The sequence below is a fragment of the Dermochelys coriacea genome, chromosome 11 (genome assembly GCF_009764565.3).
Source record: "Dermochelys coriacea isolate rDerCor1 chromosome 11, rDerCor1.pri.v4, whole genome shotgun sequence".
Lineage (NCBI taxonomy): Eukaryota > Metazoa > Chordata > Testudines > Dermochelyidae > Dermochelys > Dermochelys coriacea.
The window spans coordinates 37,501,551-37,527,965 of record NC_050078.2 but is presented as its reverse complement, the minus strand read 5'-3'; the positions used below and the strand labels follow the sequence as shown (position 1 = coordinate 37,527,965).

Genomic DNA, 26,415 nt, shown 5'->3' with positions numbered 1-26,415 from the left:
TTTTCTACATTTTCAAATATTTTGATTTCAGTTACCACACAGAATATAAAGTATACAGTGCTCACTTTATTTTATTGTTTTTATTACAAATATTTGCACAGTAAAAAACAAAAGAAATAATATTTTTCAATTCACTTAATACAAATAATTTAGTGCATTCTATCATGCAAGTTAAACTGACAAATATAGAATTATGTAAAAAAAACTGCACTCAAAAATAAAACAATGTAAAACTTTAGAGCCTATGAATCAACTCGATCCTACTTCTTGTTCAGACAAACAAGTTTGTTTACATTTGCAGGAGATAATGCTGCCCACTTCTTGTTTACAATGTCACCAGAAAGTGGCAACAGGCGTTTGCATGGCACTATTTTAGCCGGCGTCGCAAGATATTTACATACCAGATGCGCTAAAGATTCATATGTCCCTTCATGCTTCAACCACCCTTCCAGAGGACATGCGTCCATGCTGATGACAGGTTCTGCTCAATAACAATCCAAAGCAGTGTGGACTGATGCATATTCATTTTCATCATCTGAGTTAGATGCCACCAGCAGAAAGTTGATTTTATTTTTTGGTGGTTTGGATTCAGTAGTTTCCGCATCGGAGTGTTGCTCTCTTAGGACTTCTGACAGCATGCTCCACACCTCGTCCCTCTCAGATTTTTGGAAGGCAGTTCAGATTTCTAAACCTTGGGTCAAGTGCTATAGCTAAATCTTCAAAAATATTTTCTAAATCTTTAGAAATCTCACATTGGTACCTTCTTAAAATGAACAACATATGCTGGGTCATCATCCAAGATTGCTATAACATGAAATATATGGCAAAGTACAGGTAAAACAGCAGGAGACATACAATTCTCCCTCAAGGAGTTCAGTCTCAAATTTAATTAATGCATTTTTTTAACGAGCGTCATCAGCATGGAAGCATGTCCTCTGGAATGGTGGCTGAAACATGAAGGGGCATACGAATGTTTAGCATATCTGGCACATAAATACCTAGCAATGCCCACTACAAAAGTGCCATAACACCTGTTCTCGCTTTCAGGTGACGTAAATAAGAAGCTGGCAGCATTATGTCCCAGAAATTTAAATAAACTTGTTTATCTTAGCAATTGGCTGAACAAGAAGTAGGACTTGTAGGCTCTAAAGTTATACATTGTTTTGTTTTTGAGTGCAGTTATGTAACAAAAAAAATTTACATTTGTAAGTTGCACTTTCATGATATAGATTGCACTACGGTACTTGTATGAGGTGCATTGAAAATACTATTTCTTTGGTTATCGTTTTTACAGTGCAAATATTTATAATAAAAATAATATAAACTGAGCACTGTACACTTGGTATTCTGTGTTGTAACTGAAATCAAATATTAGAAAATGTAGAAAAAATCCAAAAATTTTTTAATAAATTTCAATTGGTATTCTATTGTTTAACAGTGTGATTAAAAGTGCAGTTAATCACGATTAATTTTTTTGAAAAAAGAAAAGGAGTACTTGTGGCACCTTAGAGACTAACAAATTTATTAGAGCATAAGCTTTCGTGAGCTACAGCTCACTTCATCGGATGCATTTGGTGGAAAATACAGGGGAGATGAAGTGAGCTGTAGCTCATGAAAGCTTATGCTCTAATAAATTTGTTAGTCTCTAAGGTGCCACAAGTGCTCCTTTTCTTTTTGCGAATATAGACTAACACGGCTGCTACTCTGAAACCTAATTTTTTTGAGTTAATCACGTGAGTTAACTGTGATTAATCAGCAGTCCTAGTAAAAGTGTTTGCAAGATCAGAACTTAAGTCCCTAGGAAAACGTCCACATTCATTTTGTTTGTCATCACTAAATGTGTTCCTGTGAACATAACTCAGAAGGTTTATTCAGAGGGACAAAACTTCATCACAAACACAAGATTTTAAGTGAGAGTTAATGTTTAAATAGATCTATGTTAATTTAAAGTAATATATTACAGTGTGGACATTGGAATAATGTATTTGTACAGCACCTAGCACAATGGTATCCTGGTCCATGATTAGGATTCCTAGGCACTACAGTAATACAAGTAATAAATAATAATAATTTTGAAAATAAGGAAATTCAGAGATAAGGTTACAAGCAAATGTGTAAGAGTCAGGAAATAAGGTTGTAGGTCAAAACCGCTAAAACTCTGAAAATATAAAAATAGTTAAGGATACAACATGAACCTTAATTGTGCCCAGCTGTGTGCTCCCTCACCCTCATTTATCCTCTCCATAATGGTGGGGGAATTTCACTTTCTGCCACTTGGTGGAAGTTGAAGTGCAATTGAGAATTGTGCTCATAGTCTTTGGTTGTGTAATCTTGTGGAACACTGTGCACTTACCCATTTGGCCTATGATGAGTATAGAGAGAATCTATAAAGAAAAATATATAAAGCAGGAGTCTAATCCTATATTATCTGTAGATAATGGTCTTGATTCACGCCTGCAGGTGCAGGAAGGTAATTCAAAAAGATTCACTTTAAATTCTGTTTTGGGGCTTTATGGAAGCATCACCAAAGGAAGCTTCCTATGCAATTAATCTCCTGAGTGCCTCCTTATTTGGTCCCATCTTTTTTAGTGGGCCATTTTAGCCAGCTCTGGACCGCCCATTGGCATAGGGTGGTAAAGGAATGATGCCACTTTGCTCCTGCTTCCAGCAATAAATCTAGCCCAAATTGTGAAATGATAAATGATAGATTTGTAATTCTTTGGCTGGACAAACATTTGGATTTTTAATTTTAACTCCAAATTACCTGCCATCTTTCTTTTGATAACGTTCTAAGTATGTTTGTTGAAGTTACACTGGTAAATAGATATACCTCTTAATAACACTTTTTTGTCTGTAGTTTGCATAGCTTTTGAGAGAGGTTTTTTGTGAATACTCGTAAATGAGGCATCTATGTCTATGGAAGTCTTATACCTGATTCTGTTAGCATGGAAAATGTCTTACAACCTGTCTTTTAGAGACAATGCTCTGGCTTTAATCAAGATGTGCAAGAAATTTATCAATTGAATGCTTCTATCTGAAGGCCCAATTCTTCTTTTAGTGCTTGTTCATGTCCATTCCAATCAGGTGTGTGTGCGTGCGCACGTGCATGGTGGCCAGAAGATTTTTCACTTAGCAGCATCCGTCGGGTCAGCCTGGGCGCCCCGTGGAGTTGCACCTCCGTGGTGCTCAATATAGAACCCCACCAACCCGCCACCCCTTCAGTTCCTTCTTACTGCAAGTGACGGTTGGCTGGAACTTCCCTTAGCCCTTGCTTAGCAAGCGCATTCTATAGTTAACCTTAATGTCGTCTTAGCATTAGAGTTCTTAGTATAGAGCTGCTGGGGGTTTCCCCTCATTCCGCCTCCCTGGAGCCGTGGTATGTCATGTTCCCCGGGGTTTAAAAACTGTGTAGCCTGTGCAAAGCGCATGCCAAAGAGTGATCCTCACTCTTCCTGTTTACGGTGCCTAGGAGAGATCGCTGTAAGATCTGCTGCTAGCTCTGCCCTAGAACTCTTAAAGAAAGGGATCAGCAGCTTAAGGTGATCCTCATGGAGGCAGCCCTGCACTCCCACTCCGACTCGATGCAGAGTGCCCCAGCACTGTCATCAAGCCTGGTGCCAAGGAAGGACTCATCCCAAGATGCTTGGCACTGACACGAGGCCCAGCTGATAGCAGGTACCAATCCCACTTGCTGGTGCATCAGAAGAAAAAGAAGCCGGACAGCTGCTCTCCTCCAGCTAAAGCCAGAGAAGTGAGACCCCAGGTGGGCCACAGCTCTGGATCCTCTACTGGGGCTGTGTCAACCCCTGCCCAGGTGAGGCAATTGAGTCTGGGCCCCCCTCGGTCTCCGGTCCCTACACAGCCGGCTGTGATGTCGAGGTGCTCCCCCTTCCATGTTCCTTGGCATTAGCCCACTCGCACAGAGAGCCTGCCCACTCCCTCAGCTCTCAACGTTCAAGGCACCGAGACTCGGCTTCTCCGTGGTCTTCAGTCTCAGAGACCTCAGGGTCAGAGTCCGACTCCTATCGCTCCAGGACAAGCAGGAGCCGCAGATCGAGGTCCAGGAGAGACAGGAGGGAGCTCCAGGCATGGCCTCTTCAGTGGCAGAACCCACCTCACTGGCCCTTCTGAACCCCCTGGGCTTTTTCCCAAGGACAGGGAGGAACCCAAGGTCACTGCTCCGTGACGTCTTCTGTGGCCTCAGCCACCTTTATCTTGCCATCGGTTATGCATCTGGCCTCAGCACCTGCCCACACACCAATGCCTCTGACACAGGCACTGTTGTCGACTCCGGCACTGTATTTGGCACCAACCCTCGCAATGTCCTTGCACCGTCTTCCACGCCAGCATCATTGTCGATGTCAACTATGACGCAGGCACCGATAGTGCCGATACCGGCGACAGGCCCTCCTTCTTCATCGGAGCCTATGAGCAGATTGGCACCGGCTCCATCGACTGTTCCTCCCGTCGTACCGATGGCCACACCAACACTTGGTCCAGCATCTGCAGCTCTGGCACTGTCTGGCGCACCACGAGCATCAACTCTGCCCTGAGAGTCTAGGGGACCCCCAGGGGGTGGATGGCAGGGAGCATCCGCTCCTTATAAATGCTTCCTCTTTGTCACCTGATGAAGCATTGGCAGGTAAAGCCATAGTCCTAGAGCTTGAGGACAACAGGGTGCTGCAGCAGTTGCTGCATAGGGCTGCTCAGGGTCTGGGCATTAAGGCCGAGGAGGTAGTCGAGGAGGCTGATCCAATGGTGGACATCCTCACACCCTCAAGACCTTCCTGTATTGCCCTTCCACTCATTAAAACTATTGTGGACACCACCGAGACCCTGTGGCAGACCCCAGCTTCCTTGCTACCCACTGCCAAGCTCACTTAGAGGCGTTATTTCGTGTCCTCCAAAGGGTTCGAGCATTTATACTCTCACCCACCCCCTGATTCTCTTGTTGTGGATGCTGCTAACCAGCGTGAGAGATGGGGCTTCCAAGGGCCCTCCCCAAAGAACAGGGAGGCTAAGTGTCTAGACCTTGTTGGGAGAGAGGTCTATTCCACAGGGGGTCTGCAGCTCCATATCTCGAACGAACAGGCCATCGTGAGCAGGTACTCGTATAACACAAGTGCAGCGATGGCCAAATTTATGGAGCTCCTCCCTTCGGACTCCCAAATTGAGTTCTTGGCCTTGGTTGAGGAGGGGAAGTTAGTCTCCCAGGCTTTCCTCCAGGCCATATTGGATGCTGCAGATGCTGCGACTAGGGTCATGGCAACTGGGGTAGCCATGAGGAGGGGATCCTGGCTCCAACTCTCGGGGCTCTTACGAGGTCCAGTAGACTATTCAGGACCTCCCATTTGAGGGTGTGACTCTGTTCTCTGAAAAGAGAGACAAGAGGCTCCACAGCCTGAAAGACTCACAAGCCACCATCAAGTCGTTGGGCCTGCACACTCCTGCCACACAGCAGAGACACTTCCTCCAAGATTCCATCAGTGGAACCAACAGGATGGGTCTCAGAGGAGGAACAGGAGAGGCAGGAGGAGGCAACATCCATCCTCAGGCCAGGGCTCTGGCCAGCCCAAGCCTCCCTCTGCCCTAAACTGGCCTTTTGAAGGTGCGATTGGGGACAGTGCACTAGATCACAGACTGGATCTAACCCACCTTACCTTTTCCTCCCAACTGTCCCCTTTCTACTGTGCATGGTCCCATATTACTTTGGACTACTGGGTGCTCTACACAGTAGAGAGGGGATACTCCATCCAATTCTGTGCCCTCCTGCCCTTCCACCCCCATTCCCTGTCCCTCTTCAGAGACCCTTCTCATGAGCTCTACTCATCCAGGAGGTGCAGCTGTTTCTATTTCTAGGGACAGTGGAGGAGGTTCCTCTGGAGCACAGGGGCGAGGGCTTCTATTCCTGACATTTCCTAATAATGAAAGCCAAAGACTGCCTCAGGCCTATCCTGGACCTCCAAGAACTCAACAAGTTCATAAAGAAACTCAAGTTCCGTATGGTCTCCTTGGCCTCCATCATCCTCTGACTAGATCCAGCAGATTGGTATGCCACCCTCGACTTGAAAGACGCGTACTTTCACATCACAATCACTCAGCCCCACAGGAAGTACCTCAGGTTTGTGGTCAACGGTACCCACTACCAATTTACTGTCCACCCGTTCAGCCTGTCAGCAACACCTTGAGTGCATGACAGTCGTTGCCACATTCTTGCGGAGGCACCAGGTACAGGTGTTCCCTTACTTCAACGACTGGCTGATCAAAGGCCACTACAGGACCCAAGTGGAAACTCAGGTCACATTTATCAGAGCCACCTTCGAGAGCCTGGGTCTCCTCCTAAATGAAGCAAAATCGACTCTATCTCCCATCCAGAGGATAGAGTTCATACGGGCAGTACTGGACTCGACCCAAGCCAGGGCATACCTGCCACGGTCGAGGTTTCAGGCCCTCGATGACATAATCCAAGGCGTCCTGCAGTTCCCCACCATTACAGGAAGAAACTTCCTGAAACTTCTTAGTCACATGGCTGCCCGTATCTACATGGTGCAACATGCCAAATTCAGGATTTGAGCGCTCCAGTCATGGCTCGCGTCAGTGTATTGCGCAGCCCGGGACAGTTTGGGCAGGCTCGTGACCTTGCCTCGCCTGGTCCTCGACTCCCTCTGGTGGTGGATTGACGCTCAGGAGGTGTGCTTAAGGGGTCCCCTTTGCTGCCCCACTGCCGTCTCTGTTGTTGATGATGGACGCATCAGACTTGGGCTAGGGAGCTCATTGGGAGAGAGCAGGACTCAAGGCCTCTGGTCGCAAGCAGATCTACGTCTCCAATGTCAGAGAGCTGAGAGCAGTGCGCCTGGCATGTCAGACATTCTGTCCTTACCTAACCGGACAATGCGTATCAGTCATGATGAACAATATGACAGCAATGTTCTGTATCAACAAACAGGGGGTGTATGCTCCTTTCCCCTGTGCCAAGAAGCCCTCATGCTGTGGGACTTCTGTGAAGAACATTCAATTCATTTGCAGGCATCGTACCTCCCCGGGATTCAGAACAGGCTGGCGGACCACCTCAGCAGGTCATTCCACAGCCACGGGTGGCTCCTTCACCGGACGTCGCAATTTCAGTGTTCCAGAGATGGAGGTTTCCCCTCATAGACCTCTTCACAACACAATGCAACAGGAAGTGCCAGCAATTTTGCTCCTTCCAAAATCATAGCCCGGGTTCCAGCACGTATGCGTTCCTCTTCCATTGGGGAGGTTCTCGCCTACACGCCTTTCCACTGATACTGCTTGTTCACAAGGTGTTGCTCAAGATCCGTGGGGATCAAGCTCAGGTCATACTGATAGCAACACTGGCCCCGTCAGCACTGGTACACATCCCTCCTAGACATGTCGGTGGGAGCCCCGATTACCTTGCTGCTCTGCCCGGACCTTCTTACACAGGATCACGGATGTCTTCAGCACCCAAACATACAGTTGCTCCACCTCACTGTGTGGAAGCTACGTGGTTAAATCCATTGGAGCTTTCCTGCTCAGACCAGGTTAGACAGGTCCTTCTTGGCAGTAGGAAACCCTCTACAAGAGCCACATACCTTGCCAAGTGGAAGAGATTTTCAATCTGGTCGGCTCAGCTCCATTTGCCCCCAACACTAGCTTCAGTGCCGCACATTCTGGACTACCTCCTCCATCTGAAGCAGGAGGGTCTCTTGTCGTCTTCTATATGTGTGCACTTAGCCGCCATCTCGGCTTTCCACCCAGGCGTGCAGGGCCACTCGGTATTTGCTAACCCTATGGTCAGCCGATTCCTAAAGGGGCTCGACAGGTTATACCCTCACATCTGTCAGCCAGTCCCTGCCTGGGACCTCAACTTGGTCCTTTCTAGGCTCATGGGGCCTCCCTTTGAGCCTTTAGCAACATGCTCCCTGCTTTACGTCTCTTACAAGGTTGCGTTCCTGGTACCAATAATCTCAGCCAGGAGGGTGTCTAAGCTCAGGGCCTTGACATCAGACCCTCCCTACACCATGTTCTATAAAGACAAGAGTCAGCTCAAGCCTCACCCTGCTTTCCTCCCACAGTTTCACGTCAACCAGGACATCTTCCTCCCGGTTTTCTACCCTAAACTTCATTCCAGCGGCAGGGAGCAGAGACTCCACTCTCTGGATGACCGCAGGGTGCTGGCCTTTTACATCGAGTGAATGAAACTGTTCAGAAAGTCGGTCCAGTTGTTTGTGGCAGTGTTGGACAGGATGAAAGGTCCGCCGGTTTCATCCCAGCTCATCTCGTCCTGGATCGTGTCCTGTATCTGTGAGTGCTGCTACCTGGTCGCACCTCCGATCACTACGCACTCTACCAGGGCGCAGGTTTCATCTACAGTGTTTCTGGCTCAGGTGACCACCCAGGAAATCTGCAGAGCGGCGACATGGTCCTCCATACACACTTTCGCCGTGCACTATGCAATTATCCAGCAGGCCAGAGACGATGCGGCCTTCAGACGAGCAGTACTTCAATCAGTGGACAGCTCCGACCCCACCTCCTGAACTTGGCTTGAGAGTCACCTGATTGAAATGGACATGAACAAGTACTCGAAGAAGAAAAATGATTACTCACTTCTCATAACTGTAGTTCTTCAAGATGTGGTGTTCATGTCCATTCCAATACCCTCCCTCCTACCCCTCTGTCGGAGTAGCCGGCAAGAAGGAACTGAGGTGGTGGCAGGTCGGCAGGGCTCTATATTGAGCACCATGAAGGCGCAACTCCAGGGGGCGCCCAGGCCGACCCGACGGATGCTGCTAGGGGAAAAATCTTCTGGTCACCATGTGACTGTGCACACACGCACCTTATTGGAATGGACATGAACAACAAATCTTGAAGAACAACAATTACGAGAAGTTAGTAACCGTTTTTTCTGCCATCTTTACTTAGGTTGATTAGTACCTTATTTAGCTATTAGGTTAATTGATGAAGTAAAGTACTGCTCAGTTTGAGTCAGGGTGGCAGATTCTGGATCAAATAAATAAATGACACACTCCTGTCATATCTTTCCATTTGGTTTCATCAATTAGAAAGAGCTTGTGATAGCAGCTCAATTTTTTAAGTAGGAGTAGCATTTTCCTCCTAAATGAGGAAGAGATGAATAAGTAAGAAAATATTCCAAGGATGAAAGAGCGAAAGAGGAGAGAATAAGAGAGGCATTCTAAGTGTTCCAATTCTGTCTCCACTTTGTAATAGGGTATAACCAGATACTTTTTTCTCTTGAGGGGTCCTTAGCATCCCTTATGGAACCCTAAGCATATATCTGTTTCCCATTTTAAGTAATCTCCTTTCCCCCACTACTCCGGTCACCATCCTCCTGATTAAGGAGGACTAGATCCAGCTCACTTGGAGCTAATTAGAAAAGCAGTTTAAGTGACTACAACAGCATCAAATGAGAGAACCAAGGCACTCACTTGAACTAAGCATGTGTCCTTGGAAGCATTCCCAGTCCATATTTGCCTGAAGAGTGAGAATCCTGCATGAATAATTGTGACCTGCTTCCTCACACTTCACTGTGACTCCTTTTGAGAGCATTATGGTGACTAATTTGTTCGTTTTTTCCAAGCAGTAATTTTTTACTATTACGCATAAAATAGCATCTTTTTCCTGTTATCTTTTGTATAGCAATTGCTAGCTGTTACACATGTTCGTCAGCTTGGAATTTGGAAATTGTGTTAGGAATTTGCTTTTCTGAATATTTAAATGTGAACTATTCATGTTCTAAAACCTAAATCACATAGATCCATAGATCTTCAGTATTTCACACGTTTTCTCATTTGCTGTTGCATCTAAAGTGATCATCATTGACAGTTCTCCATTTACTAACTACCACACTTCAGTTGCTTCCCACGGTGGATAAAATCATAATTAAAAATATTTTGTTTGTTTTTTTAGTATTTAAATCTATTTAATTCAGATTTTTATTTACACCATTTTTATTTCTTTACTTCTTTTTATATAGTCTTAATTGCCAAATTGGATATTTTGTAATTACCTTTAATTGTTTCTGAATTATTGGAATTTCAGATTTTACAGAGATTTCTTTTTTCTATGAGGAATTTTCACACTTAAAATGCACATATGTGCTGAAGAAAACATGTCCCAGGCCATATTGACCTCCTTACTGTGAGAACAACACAAACTCAAGTACCAAATTGATAGGCAAATATCCCATGTTTACACCCACACTCTTTTGATGTATAAAAGAAGTCAAGACAGCTGAAATCCTTCTGTTAATATATACTACTCCATGGGGCTGTGCTCCTAAATCACTTAGGATTAAATCCAGTAGGGACTTAGGTGCTGCTTCATTCAGCATTGGAGTGCCTAACTTTCAGGCACCTAGCCACCCAGTGGAATCCACAGCTCCAAGTTATGCATGTAGGCTCCTGGTACAATGCATGGGGAGGAATGGGTGCTTAAGAATGGGACCAACAAAAGCCAGCAAGCTAAGCAGGGAGTTGTCTAAATGAGCCAATTGCAGATGCTGAGGAGAGGGTTGAGGCCTAAGCCTTGCCACTGTCAAGGAGTTAGGTAAGTCAGGACTGAAGGGAGGTGCTTATGAATCCTCTGCTGAAGTTGGCCTCCTAAGCTGTTTCTTGGAACAAAGGTGGTGGTGCATATCTAACTGCGCAAAATGGCCCGGGGGGACCTAGGAGGAAGAGGAGGTAAGGAAAGGGACATACCTTCCCTTATAGGCTTTATAGTTAGTGGAAACTGGTGTTTGACATCCCCCCACCCCGCATGCCTGATGTGGTAAAGGTATTTGAACTTGGGATTCTTGCCTCTCAGGTGAGTACCCTAACCACTAGATTATAGAGTTAGTCTCACTCTCTGTGGCCTAATGCATATTTAACTAACTAGTTGTATACAGTGGAACAGCATCAGCTGCAGAGACAGAGAGATCTGGGCCTTAGGCCCCAATCCTGCAAATACTTAAACATATTAATTTTACTACCGTCAGTAGCATCGAACGATATCAATAGGACTGCCCACAGTAGTAAAATTAAGCACATACATAAGAGTTTGCAGGGATAGAGGCTTAGGTGCTTTTGAAATATACATTTTAAAATCCTAACTTTTAAGCTCCTATATTTGCAAATATTGGACTGTATATATATTACAGAATTCAGTCATTTTGTTTTATGGAACGTTTAAATAAATTTTCATTGTTAACTGTGAAGCAGTTTTGTTTTGAAGTGACAAAGATTTTATGCCACAAAGCTTTTTTTAAGCAAAAATACAATTTTACACCTGGCTTTGCAAACCCTGATGCACATCATTACTGGTAACTTTGAGTTCAGCATATCTACTCATGTTATTAATGAGACTATTCATATGAGGAAAATGATATATCTGTTTGTAGAATCAGGGTCTTAATTTTCAGTATTTTGGGTTTTCATTTAGCAGTTGCGTAGATTCAAAGAAGAAATTCTAAAAGCAGTTGCACTTAAAAAAATACTGCACTTTTTATGTCAATGTAAATTTTAATCTAAATTTGTAATGCCACAGATTTACAAATTAATTTTGCAAAGGCTCAATCTGATTTAAATCAATGATTAAAAATAAAATCAAGTGATTTAGACTGCCTTGATTTAAACTGTTCCACCCTGTTGCTCCCTATTCTAAGGTAAGGGTAGAATTTCCATTTTCTTGGAAACCACAGAATAAATATTTCTAAATGGAATGGGAATATTAGCAAGAACTTCTGGAAACTAAGAGACATATGGATGTACGGTTTCTCATCATATAAGCTATTTCTCCATACTAGGAACAGAAGGCAAAGTTAAAGGTTAAAGCATCAAGAAAAGTGGGGGTATATTTCAATGAAGGCTTTGTATGGTGTAATTTTGAGTAAGAGCATGGGAAGTAAAAGGACAAGAAAATTTTCTTCCCTTCCTCCTTTTTATGAACTAGAGAGAGCAAATTGCTATTGAGCAGGATAACATCCTGGTAACTTCTAGTGGTATGTCCCCATGTATCTATAAAGTTCTATATGGGCGGCAATATACTTCCTAGACCTTCTGGTTACAGCCATGTTCTGCAGAACCAGTTAGCCCTGTGCAAAATCTGTAGATGGTAAAGCAATTTAGTTCAATTATCAATCAGTACCAAAAGCTGGCTCTGTTTCCCCACACACTATAGGAATGCTGTGCTCTTTTTTGTTACTTTATATTGTTAGCGATTACAGTAGAACCTCAGAGTTATGAACATTTCAGAAATGGAGACAGGTTTCAGAGTGATAGCCATGTTAGTCTGTAACAGCAAAAACAACGAGGAGCACTTGTGGCACCTTAGAGACCAACAAACTTATTTGGGCATACGCTTTCATAAGCTAAAACCCACTTCATCAGATGCCTGGAGTGGAAAATACAGTAGGAATATATATATATATACACAGTACATGAAAAGATGGGAGTTGCATTACCAAGTGGGGGGTCAGTTCTAATGAGACAATTCAATTAAAGTAGGCTATGATCAACAGGAGGAAAAATCACTTTTGTAGTGGTAATCAGGGTGGCCCATTTCAAACAATTGACAAGAAGGTGTGAGTAACAGTAGGGGGAAATTAATTTTTAGTTTTTGTAGGTACCCATCCACTCCCAGTCTTTATCAGGCCTAATTTGATGGTGTCTTGCATGGCCCCAGAGTATGCCAACGTATTTATGGCTGACTTAGAACAACGCTTTCTCAGCTCTTGTCCCCTAACACCTCTACTCTACTTGCGCTACATTGATTACATCCTCATCATCTGGACCCATGGGAAGGAGGCCCTTGAGGATTTCCACCATGATTTCAACAATTTCCATCCCACCATCAACTTCAGCCTGGACCAGTCCTCACAAGACATCCACTTCCTGGACACTACAGTGCTAATAAGCGATGGTCACATAAACACCACCCTATACTGGAAACCTACTGACCACTATACTTACCTACATGCCTTCAGCTTTCATCCAGACCACATCACACGATCCATTGTCTACAGCCAAGCTCTAATATACAACCGCATTTGCTCCAATCCTTCAGACAGAGACAAACATCTACAGGATCTCTATCAAGTATACTTAAAACTACAGTACCCACCTGCTGAAGTGAAGAAACAGATTGACAGTGCCAGAAGGGCACCAGAAGTCACCTTCCCAACAGAAAGTAACAGAATGCCACTGTCACCTTCAACCTCCAACCTCCAACTAAAACCTCTCCAACGCATCATCAAGGATCTACAACCTATCCTGAAGGACGAGCCATCGCTCTCTCAGACCTTGGGGGACAGGCCAGTCCTCGCTTACAGCTAGCCCACCAACCTGAAGCAAATACTCACCAGCAACTACACAACAAAAACACTAACCCAGGAACCTATCCCTGCAGCAACTCCCATTGCCAACCCTGTCCACATATCTATTCAAGGGACACCATCATAGGACCTAACCAATCAGCCACACCATAAGGGGCTCATTCACCTGCACATCTACCAATGTGATATATGCCATCATGTGCCAGCAATGCCTCTCTGCCATGTACATTGGCCAAACCAGACAGTCTCTACACCAAAGAATAATCAGACATCAAGAATTATAACATTCAAAAACCAGTTGGAGAACACTTCAACCTCCCTGGACACTCAATAACAGGTTTAAAAGTGGCAATTCTTCAACAACAAAAACTTCAAAAACAGACTCGAACAAGAAACTGCAGAACTGGAATTAATTTGCAAACTGGACACATCAAATTAGGCCTGAATAAAGACTGGGAGTAAATGGGTACCCACAAAAACTAAAAACTAATTTCCCCCTACTGTTACTCACACCTTCTTGTCAACTGTTTGAAATGGGCCACCCTGATTACCACTACAAAAGTGATTTTCTTTCTGTTGATAATAGTCCACTTTAATTGAATTGTCTCGTTAGAACTGACCCCCCCCCACTTGGTAAGGCAACTCCCATCTTTTCATGTACTATGTATATATCTTCATACTGTATTTTCCACTCCATGTATCTAATGAAGCGGGTTTTAGCCCATATATATGTGCTAGTCTCTAAGGTGCCACAATTACACCTCACTGTTTCAGATATGGAGGTTATTCATAACTCTGAAAAGTTCTTACCTCTGAATAAACATTATGGTGGTTGTGTCAAAAGTTTACAACTGAACATTGACTTAATACAACTTTGAAACTTTACGGAAGAAAAATGCTGCTTTAACCGTCTTAATTTAAATGAAACAATCAGAGTCAGTTTCCTTACCTTTTCAAATCTTTTTTTAAACTTTCCCTTTATTTTTTTAGTACTTTACGTTTAACACACTTTCTTTGGTGGTTTTTTTTTCATCTTTGCTGCTGCCTCATTGTGTACTTCGGGTTCCAAATGAGATGTGTGGTTGACTGGTCAGTTCGTGACTACTGTAGTGGTTGTATCGCTGAGAAATACAGTCATAACGTAAGGGATTTCATTATTAATTAGATACATCATATTTTATTGCTTTTACTACTTTTGTAACAAATACAGTAATCAGACAGGATTATCCCGCCCTCTCCCCCCCAGAAAGGAAAGCAAGCCATAAAACCCTCTGTGATGCAAAACAGTTTATACCAATACTTATTACATAGAAATAAAGTACTTTGAATATAATGGAAATCAAGAAACATTCCAGATTTAAGTAGTAACCTCTAGGATTAAGTTATCATAAATTAAACTCAAATATCATATACGCAGATTTATTTTTGTAATTATGATTATTTGTCTTATCCTGTGTTAATTCAGGATCTCAAGCATCATCTGTTTTGAATTCAACATTATCTATTAAAGTAGCTAAATGAGCAAGTCACAGTTCCAGTGACAGGAAACTATTTTATGTTATAATTATTTTCTACTAAATGGTACGAATCGGTAATATACTATGACAACTCAATAGCGTGTCTCTCTTTTGTTTTACATTTTGCTTTTTTAAAATAATAAACCAGTACTTTTGAAGACTTAATTTGTTTTATAATCCCTTTCATAATTTTGGTTTACCCTGTCATTGCTTCAGCATTTTGCTATATAAATGCTATCCATGATGGAATGATGAAAGCAAAAGCTTAATGTAATACTGTAGTGTACAGAAACAGTATTTTCTTCAGTTTCAGATATGTTGTGGGCAAAAAGTTGATATTGATGCTGCTTGCTTGAAATGTTTTAAATTAATACTAGTATAAAAATTTGAAATAGGCTACATTATATATAAATATTAATAGTTTAGAGGCAATATTCCAGATATTCAGATTGTATATAAAGAGTAAATTAGGAAATAACTAGTTCAATTATGTTAATAAAAGCTATCACAATAGCTTGCCCTACACCCTGTCATTAAGTTCTTTATATCTTCTCTCACAAATACAACAGATTTACTTTTCCAAGCTATAGAAAAACAATATATTGACAAAGGTTTGGGGTATCCCCTTACATCTTTGTAAAATCAGGATTCTACTGAACATACCCTAGACACAGAATTAAAATAACATTCTACTCTCTGAGCAACTCACACTTTTATGTGAATCCAGATGTTGACAATTAAATAATCTAATGTAACTTAATTACATCTGTTAAAAACACAACTATCCTTCAATACCTGGAGATTTTACTATTTCCATAGTTTGTTTGAATTAATGTATAAATATAATTTGCTTGCTACTTCTGTTTTCACACTTTTTTTTTAAATCGCCTTTAATTGGAATAATGCCTCTAACTGTTCTGTTGGCACTACTGAGGTATAGAAAGTATCTCTTAATAATGCAAGTCTGCATTCATTAATTAGTTCCATACAACTAACTTTTTGTTGTGCTAAGAGTGCTTACATCATTCCCTACATGCATTTAGCTATGTATCAGTGCAGCCATTACTGATGTTATATACTACATGGTAATAACATTGTAATAAGCCAGAGAATGATGTGATGAAAACTACTTTGATTTAGTTTGGTACTCAGACTTGTCTATGGTTAACTATACAGTACAGCTACATGATTTTTTAAATTATCAGGATACAGATTTTGATTACTTTGGACAAGTGATCTTGCAATAATGGGGAACACCAAATAAATTCAGACATTTCTTTATATTACAGTTTAATTTAGTACTTCTGTAATTGTGTGTTAGCTGTTCTATATGTGTGTGTATATAAATGTGCGTGTGTATATATATGTATATGAAATATATTGATACATATATATCTGTATGTTGACAGGACAGGTATGAGCACCAGAGTAACAAGTAGTTTCAAAATGCACAGGGAAACACACGTGCATTAGCAAAAGAGAATATAAAATAATGGCTATTGAAATTAAATTAACATGCTTTTTTTTCCTTTCTGAAATTTCAGAAATCTGAAAGGTATTGTTGAAAAAGCATAATATATGTTTACATATCAAGGTTGCAGATGAAAAGTTTTTAAATTAAGAATTGTCAATTCATATTCTATTTGTGCAAATCTTTCTGTGCGGCTTCTTTTGGTTTGGTCATAGTGCTGGAAAAAACAGATGTGCCATTCACAATATAATCTGTATTATAGTCAGAGTGGGAGAATAATTTGAATAATTAAAATGCTCTTTTAATATTATTGAAGCTTAATTTCAGTTTTATAAGTTGCTTATCTTAGTGCCCAAATTACATGTCCGCGTGCCCAATATAAAGTGTTTCCATTGGGGGAAATTGTGCTGTTTCTAATTTTGTGACCTCATTTACAGTATTATTAAGGCAAATTGACATAGTATCTTCTATAAAATGGAGAGGTCAATGGTAATTCTAATCCATTTATAAATCTTTTGTCACATAAATCAGAACTACTTAGCTGCATCAGCCTGATGTTCAAGAAATAGCAGAAAACCTAGAGTAAAAAAAATCATATATTTAATTTTTTCCCTTTATATTATAAAAACTTTTTTTTTTAAATGGCTCCTGCCAGAAAAAACAAACAAACCATAACAACAAAAACTTTTAAAAAATACCAGATCTTTCTGGAGAACAATTTTATCCTGATGGTTGGCAACCGTCAGGATCTTCAGCGTTATGATTGAAGAGGCTGGTATGATGAAAGCTGCTCTCATCTTTAGGTTCCTAAATGATCCTGAAGCGCACAGTGTAATTTGTACTGATACAAAATGTAATAGGAGAAAAATATAGTAAGAAAACAATAGCAAATGACAAATCTCAAATGGACTTTGTATCAGAAAGGCCACTCAGTAAAAATCCAGAGTTTGGTAAAAAAAAAAAAAATAATAATTCCTTACTATTTTTACTCCAAACATTTTATAATTCCAGGTGATAACTAAAATAGCATGCCCTATGGTTTACAGTTATAAAGATGCATCGTTTGCACACTTGTGGAGTGCTGACTGTTGGGTGGGGGTATGTATCTTTGGCCACATATACCAATGTTTGTTATTCCTTGCACATAGTGTTGCATGCTTAATATTAATTACAATTCAAAATAAATATACTGATAAAAAATAAAATCTATATTGTGGGCTTTCATTTGCAGAAATTAAATATTTACAGTTCATCTGAAGGTAGTACAATTGATATAACTTCCCTTGGAGAAGAAAAAGCAGATGTTGACTCTGAAGAAGCACTAGAACCAAAGGCCTGTTTTACAGAAGGTATGGAAAGAACATTTTGGTTTATCAATTCGCATTAGTACAGGCTGCTACAGTGTTATAGTCCAGGCTTATATTAGCCTAGATGACAAGAGATTGTAGATCCCAACCCCCAAATAAAGAGGGTTCTATGGTGAGGCGTCTGACAGGTTGCTTTTACTTTTAGAATATCCTCTTACTAAGGCCCTGACTCTACAATAACCTATACCTGTACTTAAATTTACATATTGAACTCAATGGGACTGTTCCTGGTATATAAAGTTAAGCATATGCATAGTCTTTCCAGGATCAAGGCCTAAGACTTTAAATTTTGTAACAAATAAGAGACCCAGTCATGCAAACTCTCACTCATGTAAGTAGTGCCTTTGATGTCAAATGGAGTACTCATATGAGTAAAAACTGCAGGAAAAAGCCCTTCAGCCTTGTTTCTTGCAAAGAAGCCTGCCCACACATTCATAGCCTATTGACTCTAATGGAACTCTGTTTGGGTGTATTCTTTTGCAGGATTGGGCCTTAATGAAATCCCAACATACAAAATTTTAATTATGCATTGTATCTTACCATATTTTACCATCTTTTTGATATTTGATGAGGTATATTTTGGGACTACATTTTAATCTTTAATTTATGACTAAAACCCTTTTTAGCACTCTTGACATACTTTCATTCATGTTGGGTCAATATGAAACTTGTTGAAGGTCCTGCCCAGTCCTCTCGATCCATTAATAACATTTCAAAAATAAAATAAATGGAAATGTTTAAAATGGCACTGGTTATTCTTTTCTGACATTCTAATTACAGTTTTCTAAATTATGCCCATTTTATAAAAACCTAGTTTTACCGGAGAAGGTAGATTTAAATTATTGGAGAGCGGGGAGAGATTGAGGCAAAGAAAGTTAAGTCCATAAACTTCAAAGGGCCAAATTAGGAAAATCTGAACATTCAGAAATTTTGAGATGTAAAAAAGGTGATATTTTGGAATTTCATTTGTATAGCACCATAAATGTACACACTGCTTAACAATGTGAAAAATCTGATAATAAAAATATGGCGTTCTTATAGAGAGCTTTTATCAGTAGAGCTCAAATCACTTTATAAAGAAGATTAGTATTATTATCCCCATTTTCAGAATCACGAAGGACAAAATCCATACAGCCTAGTCCTAGTTGTCCAAAAAGTTTGAAAGGCATCTTCAATGTAAGTTTTCACCATTTCACTTTGGACAATTTTTGCACTTCTGTTTTTCTACAAAATTCAAATGTTTCATAACAACTTTGAAGTTTTAAGATAGAACTTCAAATCAACATTTGGCTTAGATTAGGTCCCTTGCAATTTAGAATTGTTCTCACTTTCGTGTGAAAATGGACCCATTTTCAAGAAGAAAAAATTACAAACCATAAATATTTTTGCAACTCAGGACCATTTTCAAATTCTTAATGAAATGCAAAAAACCCACTAAATTTTTGAGTATTTCACATTTTATCACAAATAGTTTTATCTAAATGCATGATATGCATTGCTGTCAAGGATATGACCAACTTCTAGTTAACGAGGCATTTTGAATAACTCAAGATGAGATTATTGGGGCTGTAAAGTATATGCTCTTGGTCATTCCAGTAAAAGTTGTAGGAGTATATAGTATTTTTATGTTGGCTGATGAAATACAGTATAGTCTATGTGTAGGGCCCTACCAAATTCACGGCCATGAAAAATGCGTCACAGACTGTGAAATCTGGTCTTTTGTGTACTTTTACTCTATACTATACATATTTCACGGGAGAGACGAGCATTTCTCTCACTGGGGATTCTCACCCAAATGGGAGTTGCAGGGAGGTTGCAAGGTATAGGGGGTTGCAGTATTGCCACCCTTACTTCTTCGCTGCCTTCAGAGCTGGATGGCCAGAGAGCGGCAGCTGTTGGCTGAGTGCCAGGCCCTATCAGAGGTCCAGAGAGGCCAGAGCCACTTCCAGCTTTTCAGGCCCCTAGCCATAATAAAAATAAAAAATAATGACCCATGAAAACAAAATAAGGCACCAAAAAAGAGAGAGACATAATTTGAATTTTTTTATTTAACAAATGCTTTTCTAGCCTTTTTTTGTGCAAATGCACTAATTGAGGAAAAAAATCTAGTTTTCGTGCAATGTCACAGTTGATATTAAGCATGGTGAGCCCATTCAAACGCTCTTGTCCCATAGTTGAACAGTGATAGTTCTTCACCTGCTTCATCATATTGAAAGTGTGTTCACCCAAAGCCACTGATGCAGGCAAACTGACAAAAATACGCAATGCAAGTGTCTAAATTTGAGGCCCCCTTTGAGCTTGAGGCCTAGGCCAAATGGCCCTCCTGGCTCCCCCTCTGATTAACCCTGCTGAACACCTAGCTCTGAATGTAGCCATACCATACCATACCATGCCATCCTTACTTCTGTGCTGCTGTCTTCAGAGCTGGGTGGCCAGAGAGGATCAATTGCTGACTGAGGGCCCAGCTCTGAAGGCAGCAGTGACAAACTAAAGATGGCAATACCATCCTTACCTCAGCACTGTTGCTGGCAGTGGCTCTGGATTCCCAGCCAGCAGCCACCGCTCTCTGGCCACCCAACTCTGAAAGCAGTACCACCATCGGCAGCAGTGTAGAAGTAAGGGTAACAATACTGCAACTCCCCCCCATAATAACCATGCGGACACCCCCCCCCCCCACACACACACACACACAAAACTCCTTTTTGGGCCAGGATCCCTACAATTACAACACCATGAAATTTCAGATTTAAATATCTGAAATCATGAAATTTACGATTTTTAAAATCCGATGACCATGGAATTGACCAAAATGGACCGTGAATTTGGTAGGGCCCTATCTATGTGTAACAGATCGTCATGGAAACAAATGACACTCCAGGGAGAGCTAGGATTTTACCTCTGGCATCATTAAAATGTTTTAAGATATTTTATGTTTGACTAATCTCTTAAAATAATGGGAAAAGTGTTAGTGACCAAGTGGGCATGAAAGCTCTTGGGCTCTGCTAGAATATGAAATTCGCACAACTAAATCCTTCAGACCTCATGATGAAAACAGAGCTTTCCAAGGTGAAAGTGGACTATACAGATCAGTGGTTGCTAAACTTTTTACTAAGGTAATGCATCAATTACGTTTTGTCTTCTTTTGCAACCCACTCAGGGTCCAAACTGGGTGGGCAAAAATCATAGGCGTGGTGACCCCATGCAGGGATCTTAAGCTCAGAGCAGGAAGCTGGGCCCACTCTCACTATCCAACTCCATACAAACACTCCATGGCCTCCTCTCCACACCAGCCCTATGATCTAGAACCTTCCTGTGACTGGGTCAGGAGCACCATCTGGGCCATATTACCATAGATGATTCTTACAAACCTATATTTCATGAATTTTCATAGAATTTTTATTCTAATCAGAATATTTATTGTTTTTCTCATCATATTTATTTGGGAAATTTAGTATATTTTCCCAAACTTGTCTTGGGTAGAACCAGTAAGACAATATAAATTGATAAAAACTGTATACAGATTAAATAATTATCGTAGTCGTAAATTGCGCCTTTAATACACCCTATTTGTTAAATCCTGTAGAACACTTTTTTCCTTTATTTTGACACATTAATAAGTGTTCCAAGTTATGTTATCTATAACTTAAGTGCCGGCAATATGCTTATTGCTGTACAAGGCAAAAAAGTCTCTGCCCTAAGGAGTTTCTATTCCAAAAGACAGACACAAATAAATTAAGATACACTGCGAGACCCAGAGGATAGTTTTTAAACTGGAGGAAAGGGATTTCCTCAGTCTTTTTATCTTGCCTATTCTTGAGATGTCAGTCTTAGGCTTGATGATTTTCTCTAAGGGTATGTCTACACTACGAAATTAGGTCGAATTTATAGAAGTCGGATTTTTAGAAATCGTTTTTATATAGTCGATTGTGTGTGTCTCCACACAAAATGCTCTAAATGCATTAAGTGCATTAACTCGGCGGAGTGCTTCCACGGTACCCAGGCTAGCGTCGACTTCCGGAGCATTGCACTGTGGGTAGCTATCCCACAGTTCTCACAGTCTCCACCGCCCACTGGAATTCTGGGTTGAGATCCCAGTGCCTAATGCGACAAAAACATTGTTGCGGGTGTTGCGGTACATTTCAACAGGCCCTCCCTCTGTGAAAGCAATGGTAGACAATTGTTTCACACCTTTTTTCCTGAGTTACCTGTGCAGACACCATACCATGGCAAGCATGGAGCCCGCTCAGCTCACTGTCACCGTACGTCTCCTGGATGCTGGCAGACGCGGTACTGCATTGCAACACAGCAGCAACCCATTGCCTTGTGGCAGCAGACGATGACCTAGTCATGTCGGAGGTGCTCCTGTCCGCCTCGGTAAGGTCCGTCAGGAGCACCTGGGCAGACGTGGGCGCAGGGACTAAATTAGGAGTGACTCGACCGGGTCATTCTCTTTAGTCCTGCCCACAGTCCTGTTGCACCGTCTTCTGGTGAGCAGCCAGGAGATGAGGATGGCTAGCAGTCCTACTGCACCGTCTGCTGCCAACCAAAGATGTAAGAGATAGATGGAGTGGATCAAAACAAGAAATACACCAGATTTGTTTTGTATTCATTTGCTTCCCCCTCTCTCCCTCCGTGAAATCAACAGCCGACAATCGTTTCGGTGAGGTCTGTCAGGGGCACCTTGAAAAGTTTAATGGAGATTCAGTCCTGCCTGAAATACCAGGGGGAGGAATAACTCAGTGGTTTGAGCATTGGCCTGCTAAACCTAGGGTTTTGAGTTCAATCCTTGAGGGGGCCATTCTGTGTGACAGTTGTTTTTGTTTCTCCTTGATGTAAAGCCACCCCCTTTGTTGATTTTAATTCCCTGTAAGCCCCTCCCTCCGACAGAGCAACGGCAGACAATCATTCCGTGCCTTTTTTCTGTGCAGACGCCATACCACGGCAAGCATGGAGCCCGCTCAGATCACTTTGGAAATTAGGAGCACATTAAACACCACATGCATTATCCAGCAGTATATGCAGAGCCAGAACCTGGCAAAGCGAAACCAGGCGAGTAGGCGACGTCAGTGCAGTGATGAGAGTGATGAGGACATGGACACAGACTTCTCTCAAAGCACAGGCCCTGGCAATGTGGGCATCGTGGAGCTAATGGGGCAGGTTCATGCGGTGGAACACCGATTCTGGTCCCGGGAAACAAGCACAGACTGATGGGACCGCATAGTGTTGCAGATCTGGGATGATTTCCAGTAGCTGCGAAACTTTCGCATGCATAAGGGCACTTTCATGGAACTTTATTTGCTTTTCCCTGCCCTGAGGCGCAAGAATACCAAGATGAGAGCAGCCCTCACAGTTGAGAAGTGAGTGGCAATAGCCCTGTGGAAGCTTACAACTCCAGACAGCTACTGGTCAGTTGGGAATCAATTTGGAGTGGGCAAATCTACTGTGGGGGCTGCTGTGATACAAGTAGCCAACACAAGCAAAGATCTGCTGATATCAAGGGTAGTGACCCTGGGAAATGTGCAGGTCATAGTGGATGGCTTTGCTGCAATGAGATTCCCTAACTGTGGTGGGGCCATAGACGGAACCCATATCCCTATCTTGGCACCGGAGCACCAAACCGGCGAGTACATAAACCGCAAGGGGTACTTTTCAATAGTGCTACAAGCACTGGTGGATCACAAGGGACGGTTCACCTACATCAATGTGGGATGGCCGGGAAAGGTACATGATGCTCGCATCTTCAGGAACTCTGGTCTGTTTCAAAAGCTGCAGGAAGGTACTTTCTTCCCAGACCAGAAAATAACCATTGGGGATATTGAAATGCCTACAGATATCCTTGGAGACTCAGCCTACCCCTTAATGCCATGGCTCACGAAGCCATACATAGGCAGCCTGGAGAGTAGTCAGGAGCTGTTCAACTATAGGCTGAGCACATGCAGAATGGTGGTAGAATGTGCATTTGGACATTTAAAAGCGCGCTGGCTCAGTTTACTGCCTCGGTTAGACCTCAGCGAAACAAGTATTCCCACTGTTATTACTGGTTTCAGAGTAGCAGCCATGTTAGTCTGTATTCGCAAAAAGAAAAGGAGCCACAAGTACTCCTTTTCTTTTTACTGTTATTACTGCTTGCTGTGTGCTTCATAATATCTGTGAGAGAAAGGGGGAGACGTTTATGGCGGGGTGGGAGGTTGAGACACATCGCCTGGCCGCTGGTTATGCCCAGCCAGACACCAGGGCAGTTAGAAGAGCACAGGAGGGCGCGGTGCGCATCAGAGAAGCTTTGAAAACCAGTTTTATGACTGGCCAGGCTATGGTGTGACAGTTCTATTTGTTTCTCCTTGATGACCCCCCCCCCACTCCTTGGTTCACTCTACTTCCCTGTAAGCCAACCACCCTCCCCTCCTCCATTCGATCACCACTTGCAGAAGCAATAAAAGTCATTGTTGCTTCACATTCATGCATTCTTTATTAATTCATCACACAAATAGGGGGATAACTGCCAAGGTAGCCCGGGAGGGGTGGGGGAGGAGGGAAGCACTGGGACGGGTGGTGTAGGAGGGAACAACAAAGCCACACGGCACTTCAAAAGTTTAAAACTTTAAAACTTATTGAATGCCAGCCTTCTGTTGCTTGGGCAGTCCTCTGGGGTGGAGTGGCTGGGTGGCCAGAGGCACCCCCATCGTGTTCTTAGGCGTCTGGGTGAGGAGGCTATGAAACTTGGGGAGGAGGGCGGTTGGTTACATGGGCTGTAGCGGCGGTCTGTGATCCTGCTGCCTTTCCTGCAGCTCACCCATATGCTGGAGCATATTAGTTTGATCCTCCAGCAGCCTCAGCATTGAATTCTGCCTCCTCTCATCACGCTGCCGCCACCTTTCAGCTTCAGCCTTCTCTTCATCCCGCCACCTCTCCTCCCAGTCATTTTGTGCTTTCCTGCACTCTGACATTGTCTGCCGCCACACATTCATCTGTGCTCTGTCAGTGTGGGAGGACAGCATGAGCTCAGAGAACATTTCATCATGAGTGCGTTTTTTTCGCCTTCTAATCTTCGCTAGCCTTTGGGAAAGAAGAGATCATGTGATCCTTGAAACACATGCAGCTGGTGGAGGAAAAAAAAAGGGACAGTGGTATTTAAAAAGACACATTTTATAGAACAATGGGTACACTCTTTCACGGTAAACCTTGCTGTTAACATTATATACATAGCACATGTGCTTTTGTTACAAGATCACATTTTGCCTCCCCCCACGATGTGGCTAACCCCTCCCCATGGCTAACAGCGGGGAACATTTCTGTTCAGCCACAGGCAAACAGCCCAGCAGGAACAGCCACCTCTGAATATCCCCTTAAGAAAAGCACTCTATTTCAACCAGGTGACCATGAATGGTATCACTTTCCTGAGGATAACACAGAGAGATAAAGAACGGATGTTGTTTGACGCCAGCAAACATACACTGCAATGCTTTGTTCTGGAGTGATTCCCAACTGTGTGCTTTTGGCCTGGAGTGGTAAAGTGTCCTACCATGGTGGACGGAATAAGGCTGCCCTCCTCAGAAACCTTTTGCAAAGGCTTTGGGAGTACATCCAGGAGAGCTTTATGGAGATGTCCCTGGAGGATTTCCGCTCCATCCCCAGACACATTAACAGACTTTTCCAGTAGCTGAACTGGCTGCAAATGCCAGGGCAAATTAATCATTAAACACGCTTGCTTTTAAACCATATATACTATTTAAAAAGGTACACTCACTAGAGGTCCCTTCTACGCCTGGCAGGTCTGGGAGGCAGCTTTCGGTGGGTTCAGGGGGTATTGGCTCCAGGTCCAGGGTGAGAAACAGTTCCTGGCTGTCCGGAAAACCGGTTTCTCCACTTGCTTGCTGTGAGCTATCTACAACATCATCATCATCTTCCTCATCCCCAAAACTTGCTTCTGTGTTGCGTCCACCTCCATTGAAGGAGTCAAATGGGGTAGTGGTGGCTGAACCCCCTAAAATGGCATGCAGCTCATCATAGAAGCGGCATGTTTTGGGCTGTGACCCGGAATGGCCGTTCACCTCTCTGGTTTTCTGGTAGGCTTGCCTCAGCTCCTTAAGTTTCACATGGCACTGCTTCAGGTCCCTGTTATGGCCTCTGTCCTTCATGCCCCGGGAGATTTTGACAAATGTTTTGGCATTTTGAAAACTGGAACGGAGTTCTGATAGCATGGATTCCTCTCCCCATACAGCGATTAGATCCCATACCTCCCGTTCGGTCCATGCTGGAGCTCTTTTGTGATTCTGGGACTCCATCATGGTCACCTCTGCTGATGAGCTCTGCCGTCACCTGCAGCTTGCCACACTGGCCAAACAGGAAATGAAGTACTTGTGGCACCTTAGAGACTAACACATTTATTTATCTGTCTCTAAGGTGCCACAAGTACTTCTTTTCTTTTTGCGAATACAGACTAACACAGCTACTACTCTCAAACAGGAAATACAGGCCTTTTCCTGTCTACCTGGCCAGAGCATCTGAGTTGAGAGTGCTGTCCAGAGCGGTCACAATGGAGCACTCTGATTTAGCTCCCAGAGCACAATACTGTCTAATTGCGTCCACAGTACCCCAAATTTGACCCGGCAAGGCCGATTTTAGCGCTAATCCCCTTGTCGGGGGTGGAGTAAGGAAACTGATTTTAAGAGCCCTTTAAGTTGGAAAAAAGGGCTTCATCATGTGGACGGGTGCAGGGCTGAATCGATTTAA

The 26,415-nt window shown here is 42.6% G+C and overlaps 1 protein-coding gene and 1 long non-coding RNA gene across 8 annotated transcripts in view; one reads left to right on the top strand and one right to left on the bottom strand.

Moving 5' to 3' along the window:
* LOC122458105 overlaps positions 1–26,415 on the bottom strand; it is a 169,871-nt gene that overhangs the window by 39,118 nt on the left and 104,338 nt on the right. The window contains exons 6-7 of the long non-coding RNA XR_006277976.1: positions 14,280–14,451; positions 2,196–2,362 (exon numbers count right to left, since the gene is read on the bottom strand). This is a non-coding gene — a long non-coding RNA (uncharacterized LOC122458105). The remainder of the gene's footprint in view (positions 1–2,195; positions 2,363–14,279; positions 14,452–26,415) is intronic.
* LOC119863439 (sodium channel protein type 2 subunit alpha-like) overlaps positions 1–26,415 on the top strand; it is a 234,482-nt gene that overhangs the window by 129,918 nt on the left and 78,149 nt on the right. For all 7 annotated transcript variants that reach the window (XM_043505227.1, XM_038421930.2, XM_038421927.2 and 4 more), the window contains one exon: positions 17,550–17,667. In XM_043505227.1, coding sequence (XP_043361162.1) covers positions 17,550–17,667 — 118 coding nt within the window. The remainder of the gene's footprint in view (positions 1–17,549; positions 17,668–26,415) is intronic.